At 45.2% G+C, this 12,722-nt stretch overlaps 1 protein-coding gene across 2 annotated transcripts in view; it reads right to left on the bottom strand.

Annotated features, from left to right (window-relative positions):
* Nucleotides 1-922: 922 nt before the first annotated feature.
* UBE4B (ubiquitination factor E4B) overlaps nt 923-12,722 on the bottom strand; it is a 63,493-nt gene continuing 51,693 nt past the window's right edge. For both annotated transcript variants that reach the window (XM_063145398.1, XM_063145399.1), the window contains 4 exons: nt 10,284-10,475; nt 4,973-5,147; nt 4,668-4,814; nt 923-2,461 (listed from right to left, as the gene is read on the bottom strand). In XM_063145398.1, coding sequence (XP_063001468.1) covers nt 2,400-2,461; nt 4,668-4,814; nt 4,973-5,147; nt 10,284-10,475 — 576 coding nt within the window. In that variant the 3' untranslated portion in view covers nt 923-2,399. The remainder of the gene's footprint in view (nt 2,462-4,667; nt 4,815-4,972; nt 5,148-10,283; nt 10,476-12,722) is intronic.

Here is a 12,722-nt window from a genome sequence, read left to right as displayed (position 1 = left end):
TTTTCCAAGCTAAACAATCCCAGTTGATGTAAACTTCCCTAGTTGGGGAGATGCTCCAGCCCTTTAACCATTTAGTTACTTACTTGTGCAAAGGGAATGCATGCACCGGTTCACAGTAGGACAAGAACCCTGGTTTATTGTTCTGTGGCCATTTTTTCAGATTTGTGCAAGGATAAAACGAGTGAGGAGAGAACCAAGGGCAGAATCTCAGGGCTGGGGACCAAACCAGCACACCACGGGTCCCCAGATCGATCTGCCCTGTTCCTCTGGCCCTGCCTCCGTTCCTGACAGTCATGGATGGTTTGGCGTTTGCCTGCCTTCTGCGCAGTTTCCTCCCCATTCTAAAAGATCGAAACGCCTCTCCTATGGCTTAGTTACCAGCAGAAAGAGCTTTAAGCTATGATAGGCCCTGTATTTTGGCTTTTTGGCCTTGTCCACTGGAATGCGGCCAGGAGAATCATAGAATAGCAGAGTTGGAAGGGGCCTACAAGGCCATCGAGTCCAACCCCCTGCTCAATGCAGGAATCCACCCTAAAGCATCCCCGACAGATGGTTGTCCAGCTGCCTCTAGTGTGGGAGAGCTCACAACCTCCCTAGGTCATTGGTTCCATTGTCGTACCGCTCTAACAGTCAGGAAGTTTTTCCTGATATCCAGCCGGGATCTGGCTTCCTGTCACTTAAGCCCGTTATTCCGTGTCCTGCACTCTGGAATGATCGAAAAGAGATCCTGGCCCTCCTCCGTGTGACAACCTTTCAAGTCTTTGAAGAGTGCTCTCATGTCTCCCCTCGTGCACTCTGGGATGATCGAGAAGTCCAACAATCCTGAGATACACCATCCTGACTTCCTTAACGGAAGGGGAGAAGCAGCATGTAATAAATTACATTTTGTTTTATGACACACACAAAAAGGGACACACGCATGGAAGGTTTCTTGTGAATGCGTATCACCATTTATTGTTCTTCAAGAATCAGGAACTGAACAGAGGACACTGTCAGCGGGGAAAAAAAGAAAAGAAAAGAAAATGTTTTCTTTTCAGGCTTAATTTTTTTTTCTTTTAAAACACTGTGGTTTCAAATCCTTTTTAAAAAGGAAATTCAAGTATCTTTAAGCAGGGGGCAGTCATACAAAAATGTTTCGTCTTTTTTTATAGAGTTTCTTTTTTTAAAAAAAGCAAGTCTACATTTTTTTTTCTCTGCACCCTTTTTGCTTTGGTAAGGCCAAGCCATGGATACAAAACTGGTATGCAACGTAAAAATGGTTCTCCTGCCTTGACGGGTAGGCGCCGAGAATAAAATAATCTGCCACCTGCCCACTCCACCCCATCCCACCCTCCTATCCCTGGAGACAAGCTCTTAAAAGACTCAGAATCATCATCATTTAGCTTATTAGATTCTCTGGCTTTAAAAAGAATTTTTTATATATATATAGCTCTCTCCATATATATCTTTTAAGTCAATGAAGCCCTGGTATTCCACACCAATTTCTTTGTGGCAGCTGTTTCAGGAGGCTCACAAGGCTTAACAAACAAAAAATCAACCAGCCCCCCCCCCTCCCCGCCCTGCAGAACATCAATCCTCCCCCCCAAAGACAATGGGACATGTTGAACAACTTAAAAACCAATGTGCCCAAAAAAAGGGAGGGGGGGAGAGAGAGAGAAAGAAAAATTCCACGGTGAATAACTTTTCTCGTGTACGGCCTACCAAATAAAAATAAATGAATATGTATAATAGAAAAATATGATTCCTCCCCCCCCAAGATTAACACTTTGCTGCAGGCACACTTAACTTTTCAAGATTATGTTCTCTTGGGGTCAGAGAAGGACATTTTTTTTTTAATATATAGGGAACATTTCTTTCACATTACAGGAAAAAAAAAACCCCAGGGAGACAGGATAGTGCAGGAAGAGGTGATGGGGAGAAATGAAAAGGTAGGTGGGATTACTTTAGCAGCAAAATGTTCAAGGTTTCAACCACAATCAAATTAACGGAGATCTGGCAATATATTTCTTAAAAAAAAAAAAACCCAAAAAACCACGTCGAGGGTTTGCTGCCCTGATCCACACGTCTCTTGCTAAAAAAAAAGAAGTAGTTTCGGCTCGTTATCAACCCCAATTATGAGATGTCAGAGGATTTTGATCCGTAACGAGAACCGCTTCCTAACTCACTCCCCACAATGCTATAAGACCGTCATTTTATCACTTAAATATATGTACAAGAGTTATGCTGCTTGGATGGTGTTGTTCCTTCTCGTCATCTACATGCGTCTTTTCGTCTTTTGCGGCTGCGTGAGCTTCAGCCTGGCGCCAGCTTCGAAATGATCGACAAGTGCCCACGTCCCGACCTCTCGCCCTGCTCCGCACAGTTGACCTCGGCTTGTGGGCCGCCAGGGAGGGTGGGTCTCAATTGTCAGCGTTTTGCTTGTCTCTCATCCAGGCCTGGATTTGCTCTTTCAGCTCTGGCACTGAAACGGAAAGGATGAGATAAACAGGGAAGGAAACCTTTTAAAAGCGTCACCCCGCTTCTAAAATCCCTTCACCGGCTCCCTGTCTCCTACAGAATTCAATACAAGCTTCTCCTTTGGACTTTTAAAGCTTGTCATGGTCTGGTTCCTCCCTCTCTCTCATCTCTTATTTCACCTTACTGTCCTGCTTGCACCCTTCACTCTAACCACAATACCTGACGGAACGCCTCTCCCGACGTGAATATACCCAGTCACTATGTTCAACATCTAAGGTCCTCCTCTGGGTGCCTACTCCAAGAGAGGCTCGGAGTGTAGCAACGAGGGACAGGGCCTTTTCGGTGGTAGCCCCCAGACTGTGGAACGATCTCCCTGATGAGGCTCGCCTGGCGCCAACGCTGCTATCTTTCCGGCACCAGGTTAAGACTTTCCTCTTTGCCCAGGCATATGGCAGCACATCCTAATTACCCACATGTTAAGTTTTTAATCGGTTTTTAATGCTTTATGTGTGTATGTTCTATGTTTTAGAGTATTAAATTTTATATACTTGTTTTTACCTCAATTTTTAGAATTTCTGTAAACCGCCCAGAGAGCCCTGGCTATGGGAGCGGTATATAAGTGTAATAAATAATAATAATAGTAACAACAACAACAACAACAACACTGTCTCTCTTTCTCGCCCAGGAGTTTCTACTTCTCTCACTCATTTTCGCTCGCTACCCCCCTACGCCTGGAATTCTCTTCCAGCGCATCTGCGAACCGCGATGTCGATCTCAGTTTTTATATCTTACTTGAAAATGTTTCTTTTCTCGAAAGCTTATAATCTGTAGTGTGACGATACTAGTTTTTATCATTTGTTTTATTGTCCTCCCCCATGCTGGTTGGCCTTTCCCCTCCCTGTTTGTTTGCGATTGTGATTTTAGAATGTAAGCCATAGGGCAGGGTGTTTTGTATTGTGTTTTATTTTGTTCTGTACAGCACCATGAACATTGATGGTGCTATATTAATAATAATAATAATACCGTATTTCTTCGATTGTAAGACGCACACTAATTTCAGTACCAACAGAAAAAAAAACCTAAGACACACCCGCAATTCTAAGATGCACCCCGTTTTTAAAGATGTTTATATGGGGGGAAAAGGGCATCTTAGAATTGAAGAAATACAGTAGTAGTAATAATAATAATAAAAGAACAACCATCAACCACACTTCACCTGCACAGGAAAGTATTTCACAAAGCACACACACACACACACCGCCAAACTTGTTTGGAGAAATGGATTGCATTTTTAAGAGTTAGCCCACAATTACTCAGTGCGGCTAACAAATAGGACTTTAGGCTAAAAGGGAAAGTTAGTTTTCCCGGTGTTTAGTGCCGGAATTCCCTCTGTCCCTGAAAAAGCAACAGATTCATCGAGGTCAACTTTCTAACTAAAGCCATCTTAGGGGGCAAGAGTAAACTGCTCTATTAAAGACCCATGCTGACAGAAATGTTCTGTGTAACGCGACAGCTTAAAACCAGCCAGGTTCAAGGTGTTACTGACATATAACGCCCTAAACAATTTAGGACCAAGTTACCTATTATTATTATTATTATTATTATTTCTTACCCGCCTCTCCATTTGGATCGAGGCGGGGAACAACATTAGTACAACAATACAATATAAATCAAATACATAAAATTTATATTGTATTGTTGTGAACCGCCCAGAGAGCTTCGGCTATTGGATGGTATAAAAATGTAAATTAATTAATTAATTAAAAGAGCATATGAAAATAGCCTCCCTCTCTCTAGACACCTGTGAGAATACCAAGATCGTCAGGGGATCCCTGGCGGTTTGTGACACACCCTGCAGCAATACAGCAACAGGGCCTTCTCCGTGGTGGCACCCTCCCACCCAGAATGACTTCCCCTCTGCCATACCCCAGACAACAGCGATCCTGTGCTTCCAACGATTATAAACTACTTTTTTACCCCAGCTTTTCTCAAACATTAACTTGTCTTAATGTCATTGTGCTTTTATAACGTAGTATTATTTTATCATTTCTTGTAAACCGCTTCGGGATGATAATGATTAATTCCCCCCCCCCCATGGAAAGCAGTATATCATATTCTAAAAGAATGAAACGGTAAATACAAAGACTAGCGGTTTGTTGGCTCTATATTTACTACACTTGGAGTCGTGAACCAAGTCTCCTGTCCTCTACCTGGTTCCAGCATGTTTTCCGTTAGTGTTTGTCGATTGAAGGGATCCGTGGAGGAATTCAGAAGGTGCCGGAGGATGATGGATCTATCCATGATGGTCCCAGATGGCAACCGGACAGGGTCAGTCATCAGCGTATCCATGAGTGGATCTGAAGTGGTAAATTAAGCTGGTCAAAACTTTAAAGTTACAAAGTCCGTCCTTCCTGCTTCAACTGGAGAAAGCTAAACCAGTTTGCCTTCTATGAAGGGTCACCATAAATGAGTGTGAGCGTATTTCAGTTACTGCGCCCCACAGAAATCTACTTACCTCTAAACTCGTCAGGAGCGTCACTGTAGTCTATTTCGGCCCGGGCGTTCTTGGCTACAATTTCCTCCACCTTTTCTGCCAGCAGCTTGAATTTCTCTATTGCTATGGTCGACTTGATTCCAGCTTTCCTCATCTTCGAAATGACCTCCTCAAATAGCTCCTTGCTGTAGGACCTCTGCGAAATCAGAGAGACCATGTGAGCTACCAAGACATAGCTGCTGCCCAGTCTAGATTTTGAGAAACATCGCTGGGGGACAGCAGGAAGAGACTGTGGACGGCAAAGTCTATTCTGGGCAGCTTTTCACCACATCCCAGCTGAACGCAAACTCTCTTTTGCTCCTGTACTTGGAGCCATTCATGATATAGAGCATAACAGCTTCCAGGCAGGTTACTTGTCCTTTGTGACTAGCCACGCCTCCCAAAGGCAGCCATTTTGTGGCAGTGCCCAGGACAGTTTTCTCAAATACCCAAAGTGGCCACAGGCCCTTCTCTCTTATCTGCCTAGTCATTGAGGCCATCTGACGGGATTCTCCTGGCGATTCCGCATGGACCTACGGCCCGATTTGAGTGCACCAGGAAAAAAGCCTTCAGCGTGGTGGCCCCCTTTCTGTGGAACTCCAACCTCTGAAGACGACAACATTGTGTTGCTTTTGGAGCCTGCTGAAAACATCTTTATTTCAAAGAATACACTGTATTCTTTTCGTCGCCAGCTGAAGACCTTTTTATTCGCTCAGTATTTTAACACTTAATTTTAACTTAAATTTAAATTTTACTGTTTTAACTCTGTATTTTAATCTTATATCAATTTTGCTGTGTGGTTTTATCCTGGTTGTGCTTTTTATACTGTATTTTGTATTTGTGCTTTTAACCTGTTGGTTTTAATTTTTGTGAACTGCCCAGAGAGCTTTGGCTATTGGGCGGTATAAAAATGTAATAAATAAATAAATAAATAAATAAATAAATAAGAAACCTTCCTTCATTGACCAGCCATGTTTTTTTATTGGTATTCTGTTTTTAAAGAACTTTTAATAGGGTGTTTTATTTTATTTTTAGCTTTTAGGGTTCATCGCTCCAGAATCTGTTTAGATGTGGAGAGGTATATAAATGTTGTAAATAAATAAATGAAATGTTTCAGCTTTTTTTTAAAAAAAACTGTTCTCCCAAGCAAGGGCATGCTTTTAGTCAATCATAATGATTACATTTGATTTAATCTAATTGGTTAATTGGCTAAGGGTGCAGGTTTAGAGAGAAAAATGTCCTACAACTCCCAGCAAGCTGGGAGCTACAGGCCTTTTTTGTCTGTCTGAACATGCATAGGATTGTGTTGTAAGTGTAGCATCTTCAATTTATCAGATATGCTGAAGTCTTAAGTATTCCTCACTGCTCTGCACAGTCAACATGGAAGAGCTTTTTCACCAATTCTCCCAAGGGCAGACCGACGTTGGAAAGGCCACTCTGAAAAGCATCTACAGCATGCCTCGTATTTGCATTCAATTCCATCATCAAGATTCTAGTGCGCTCTCCACCAGGAATTTGAACTTGTGCCCACACAAGGAGCTGAAACAAAGATGGTCCTGAAATCCAGCAATGACTGTATAACAAAGGCATCCACATAATTTCAGTTTCCCTCTAAACGTGTAAGCAGCGAGTTGGGGAAAGCTACCACAACCAGCCACCTTCTACTATGTTGTACGGAAAAACGGGTGTCAATCTCAGGTACACAATTTGCTATATCTTCCTCCGCTTGACATAAGAACATAAGAAGAGCCCTGATGCTGGATCAGACCAAGGGTCCAGCACTCTGTTCACACAGTGGCCAACCAGCTCTTGACCAGGACACTTCTGGACACACCAGACCCTGCTGGCCAGGGATCAAAACCTCTCTTTACCACATTAATGCACTAAAATCCTGCAGTCGGGAGCCACACAGCATGCAAACGCCAGCACCTGCTGGGTGCTAGCCAGTTCGATGCAGTAGGACTGCAGGAAGGGCAGGCTCTCCGGTTCTAGGACAGGAGAGCTAACTGGAATGAAACCAGCCAGCCACCAGGCACGAGGGAGGGAGAGGGGGAAGGTTTGAGAATGCTTGTTGTGTCTAACCCTACTTCCCCTATTTTGGGAGAAGATGTTTCAGGTAATCAATCAGAATCAGATTCAGAACTAGAAGACGCAGCGCCAGCCGGTACCAGTGGGGGAGGAAGCTCTCACGGGCGGTTCCCCAGTTGGAAGTCAGCCCCCTCCAGAGCTTATCTCCTCAAGGCCAAATCCTACACACTCGGTGGGAAGTGAGCCTTCTTCCGGAGGAGAGCGTCCCGACAAGCTAGCTGATGCGAGGGTCTGCCAGAAGCTAAAATGCACGGCGCGGAAGGAAAGCGTGAGAAAGTCGGCTCGATTATGCCAGAACCTGCCTCCGCACTAAGAATGGGAAGTGGCTTCCTATTCTTCTTGAATGGACAACTGTCTTGCTTAGTTTACATAGTTTTGCCTAGGGGGACGTTCCCAAGAGGTTAGACTCTCTTCAGGTAAAAGAGGTTTGCTGCTTAATAAAAGCTTTGTGGATGACTTAGCAAGCCTCGTCATTTGCCTCCCATCGAAAGCAGGAGTGTTCTGAGAAACACAACAATGCTGTAGCCAAAATTGCAAGCCACCAAGCCTCGTGGCAGGCAACTGTTTTGATCCTTGCAGCAAGGGGGCTTTTATGGACACAGCCTGCCAGCTCCTGGGGGTGGAAGTGAGAGACCTTGAGGCCTCCCCCAACCCTGGGGAGCTCCGGATGTTCTGAAAGACAACTCCCGGCATTCCACACCACTGGCTGTAGCTGATGGGGACTCTGAAACATCTGGAGGCCAGCAGGTTGGGAAGGCTGGCATGGTCATGCCTGCTGCCTTGAGGCTTTTTTCCAAATCAGCCCCACCACATCACTCCACTCCAAGACCTGATATAGATTTATCTGCAGTGCAGCAATAACTCAAAGCCAACCCGGTGGGGGTGGGGGAAGAGGATGAGGACATTATATGCAGAGCAGGAAGAGGAAAAGGAGGAGGGAGATATATGCCCTGCAGGCCCTGGGTTTTGGAGGGCCCCTGCACAAAGTGTTCAAGGTAACCCCCCCCCCCAGTGGGTCCCCTCCTTCTCACTACTAGCCCTCCTGCTGAGACTCCAAGCCACGCAACTGCCCAGAAGTAAAGTCCAAGGCAAGTGGAGAACGCTGCTCTGGCACCGGCCGCCCTGTATATACAGCACGACGACTGCAAACTCATCGGGGCCTCAGAAACTACAGGACATTTGGCAAACCAAAGAAGAATCCATATACTTCTGAGAGTTTCGATTACTTTTTTTTTCCTTCATCAAATTTCTGAAGGGGGGAGAAATCTTCATCAAATCCAGCGGTCCCAAACCACCCCAAGGAATCTCTCCCCCCCCCCCATCCCAGGAATTCTCGTCTTTGCTTTTGCCGGTCAAGACACGGCCTTTTCCCAAAGCCAGGGAAGTGAAGAGCTTAAGCTTCGTACCTGTGCTTCATTCAGAGGAAGCAGCCACAATCCTACATGAAGGCGCTTCAGACCCATTGCCTGATTCACTCACCTCTTCTCAAGCGCAGCAGACGGGGAGTCGACATTTGAAACATATGGGGCCGTCTCCCACAGCCCCGCTCCCTTGCGCCTGTGGGACCCACCGCTCATGCGACCCTCAAAGAGCAACCCTGGAAACACGTGCAAACGCTTGTTTCTAGATCAGGGGAGGTCAGCGCAGCTCTCTTCTGCAATCCCCGCTGACTTCCCTCGTTCTAGAAACGAGTGTTTCTGCTAGTTTTGGGCTGCTTTTAGAACTGTTAGCTCCCCGTTGCGCTACTGGTAGGTTCCGCTGGCATGTGGGAATGCATGGATACCGCCCCTGCGGTCCAGGGCCCCTGCGTTTACTAGGAAGGTGCGATTGCGTCTGTTTTAGGATGCTTTTAGGATTTTTTTTTTTAGGAAGCTTTAACAATGTAGACCAAGTTTTAATCAGTATTTTACATATTTTATACTTTATTTTATTTATTACATTTTTATACCGCCCAATAGCCGAAGCTCTCTGGCTGGTTCACAAAACTTAAAACCATGAAGAACATAAAAACAACCAACAATTTAAAAACACAAAAAACCTAACCCTAATCCTAACAACTTACTGTTGTTCCCCACCTTGATCAAAATGGGTAAGAAATTCTTCTTCTTCTTCTTCTTCTTCTTCTTCTTCTTCTTCTTCTTCTTCTTATTATTATTATTATTATTATTATTTTCATCAAGTTCAGTGTGTCAGCAGTATACGATTCCAAATGAGTATGTGGGGATGGATATTGCATAGGTGTTGACGGCTTTGAAAATGTTTTTAGAGTTGAGTTTGGATTTTGGGATTTGTGATAGGCAGGTTTTATATTGCATTCTTAATTAAGCTTTTACTGTGGAGTGATTGATTTTCATCATCAGCATCAGCATCATTATTCTAGCAAAAAAGCCCGTCATACGACAGGTGTAGAGGAGCAGTCTGGTGAGGAGGTTAGTGGGTTTTGGCCCCTCTGCTAGGCCGGAAGCTCCTGGCAGCTATCTTTCTCGGAACTTCCATAGAAGGCCGCAGTTCCGAGGAACGTCGCTAAATGGCGCCAGAGGGCAAAACCTATTTCTCGGAACTTGGAACTTCCATAGAAGGCCGGAGTTCCAAGGAATGTCCTTAGATGGCACCAGAGGGCAAAAACTATTTCTCGGAACTTGGAACTTCCATAGAAGGCCGCAGTTCCGAGGAACGTCGCTAAATGGCGCCAGAGGGCAAAAACTATTTCTCGGAACTTGGAACTTCCATGGAAGGCTGCAGATCCGAGAAATGTCCTTAGATGGTGCCAGAGGGCAAAAACTATTTCTCGGAACTTGGAACTTCCATGGAAGGCTGCAGATCTGAGGAATGTCCTTAGATGGTGCCAGAGGGCAAAAACTATTTCTCGGAACTTGGAACTTCCATAGAAGGCCGCAGTTCCGAGGAATGTCCTTAGATGGTGCCAGAGGGCAAAAACTATTTCTCGGAACTTGGAACTTCCATGGAAGGCTGCAGATCTGAGGAATGTCCCTAGATGGCGCCAGAGGGGAAAACCTATAACTGGCTTGGAGGAATAGTCTGAGCTTTTATATATATAGATGATGATTTATATACCATTTCTCATATTTAACAAGATCTCTACATGGTATGGAAAGGAATCACAGTTCTTCCAGGTCTGTTTGCTCCCAGAAAGTCGTCCCCCCCTTCTACTTTCTATACACCTTTTCCTCCTCAGCCCACTCACCTGGTCATCCGCTATTGCCTTTGCAAAACGAGGGCAGTCTAGCTGCAGGTAAATGTCCGTCAGTTGGTCCAACAGCTTCTTTGGTTCAAATCCGTACTTCTCCGGGTTCTCCACTTTCAGGTCACGGCACTTGGGGCCGCACAGCTGCTGAAGGTTGAAATTCAGCATGGCAGCCAAACGTGGCCCAAGTTCCTGGAGAGGCCACCGCAGAAGTTATATTTGGGAGGCGCGAGAGCTTCCCCACAAATCCCACATGCACAACAGCAAACGAGTACCAGAGAAACGAACTTGACTGTCCTCCTCGCTCTGAAAAGATCATAGAATCATAGAATAGCAGAGTTGGAAGGGGCCTACAAGGCCATCGAGTCCAACCCCCTGCTCAATGCAGGAATCCACCCTAAAGCATCCCTGACAGAGGGTTGTCCAGCTGCCTCTTGAAGGCCTCTAGTGTGGGAGAGCCCACAACCTCCCTAGGTAGCTGATTCCACCGTCGCACTGCTCTAACAGTCAAGAAGTTTTTCCTGATGTCCAGCCGGAATCTGGCTTCCTTTAACTTGAGCCCGTTAGCCTCTTGAAGGCCTCTTGTGTGGGAGAGCTCACGACCTCCCTAGGTAACTGGTTCCATTGTCGTACTGCTCTAACAGTCAGGAAGTTTTTCCTGAAGTCCAGCCGGACTCTGGCTTCCTGTCACTTGAGCCTGTTATTCCATGTCCTGCACTCTGGGATGATCAAGATCCTGGCCTTCCTCTGTGTGACAACCTTTTAAGTATTTGAAGAGTGCTATCCTGTCTCCCCTCAATCTTCTCTTCTCCAGGCTAAACAGGCCCAGTTCTTTCAGTCTCTCTTCCTTTCCCCAACGTAGTTTCGTTCCCTACCACTACGTCCCAGACTAAACCCTGTTTACTGTCCCAGGGTTTTACACTAATCTTCGGCTCAGAAGGAAGTCCCGCTGGGTTCAACACGACTCCCTTGCCAGGACTGGAGTCCCCAATATTCCTGCAGAGATTCCTCCTGGCACCTATTTATTTATTTATTGCATTTTTATACCGCCCAATAGCCAAAGCTCCCTGGGCGGTTCACAAAAATTAAAACCATTCAAAGTATAAAACTGGACAACCATCTGTCAGGGATGCTTTAGGGTGGATTCCTGCATTGAGCAGGAAGTTGGACTCGATGGCCTTAGAGGCCCCTTCCAACTCTACGATTCTATGAAAACATGATATAAAACACAATATAAAAGCACAACCAGGAGAAAATCAGCAGCAGTGCTGAAATACAAATTTAAAATAAACAGCAAAGCTAAAATTAAATTTATAGACTGTTAAAATGATGAGAGAATAAAAAGGTCTTCACCTGGAGTCTCAAAGAATATACCGTATTTCTTTGATTGTAAGACGCACACTAATTTCAGTACCACCAACAGGAAAAAAAAAACCTAAGACACGCCTGCAATTCTAAGACGCACCCCATTTTTAGAGGTGTTTATATGGGGAAAAAAGTGTGTCTTAGAATCGAAGAAATAGGGTAGTGTAGATACCTCCTTAGGGAGCTCATTCCACAGCCGGGGTGCCACAGCAGAGAAGGCCCTCCTCCTGGTAGCCACCTGCCTCGTTTCCTTTGTCAGGGGCTCACAAAGAAGGACCCCTGAGGATGACCTTAGGGTCTTGGCCCCTCCTGGTTTTTATTTCATTTCTTACCATTTTTTGGTACCGTATTTCTTCGATTGTAAGACGCCATCGATTGTAAGGCGCACACTAATTTCAGTACCACCAACTGAAAAAAAAGCTTTGATTCTAAGAAATAATAAAAGCACCCGCGATTCTAAGACGCACCCCGTTTTTAGAGATGTTTATATGGGGGGGGGGGAAGTGCGTCTTAGAATCGAAGAAATACGGTACTTAAAAGAATAAACTTTGGAGGCTGGCCTGCAGCACCACCACTGTTTGGGTTCAGTAAAGTGGTTTGGTGCTCAAACTCCACATCTGCCTTATACTTTGTGTCTTTAGCAAGTGACTTTCCTTTCCGTCACATCAGTTTGCCTTCCGGGAAATGGGTGTTTTGTGACCGGCCAGGCCTACCAAGGCAGCTATTTTATGAACGGGCCAGCAACCATTTTACGAGAGCACCCACAACACTCATGTCCTGCTTGTGGGTCCCTGGTCAACAGCTGCTCGGCCACTGTGTGAACAGAACGCTGGACTAGATGGACCCTTGGTCTGGCTGACCCAGCAGGTCTCTTCTTATGTACTGTCTAAAAATTCCAAATACACCCTGTGTTAGTAAGCGTGCGTAGGACTGCAACCAATTTCAGGGACTTCACAATACACAAATCGACAGGGGCTGAGGATTAATTGTAAAAGCAAAACCGTAAAAACACAACCTGCAAATTCAATTTGTTGCAGATGCTACCTCTAGCTCGTTTTACCGATTTTATCAATC

The sequence above is a fragment of the Elgaria multicarinata genome, chromosome 20 (assembly GCF_023053635.1).
Source record: "Elgaria multicarinata webbii isolate HBS135686 ecotype San Diego chromosome 20, rElgMul1.1.pri, whole genome shotgun sequence".
NCBI classification, from domain to species: domain Eukaryota; kingdom Metazoa; phylum Chordata; class Lepidosauria; order Squamata; family Anguidae; genus Elgaria; species Elgaria multicarinata.
The sequence above is the reverse complement of the archived record's forward strand: the minus strand, read 5'-3'. Positions and strand labels throughout refer to the sequence as shown.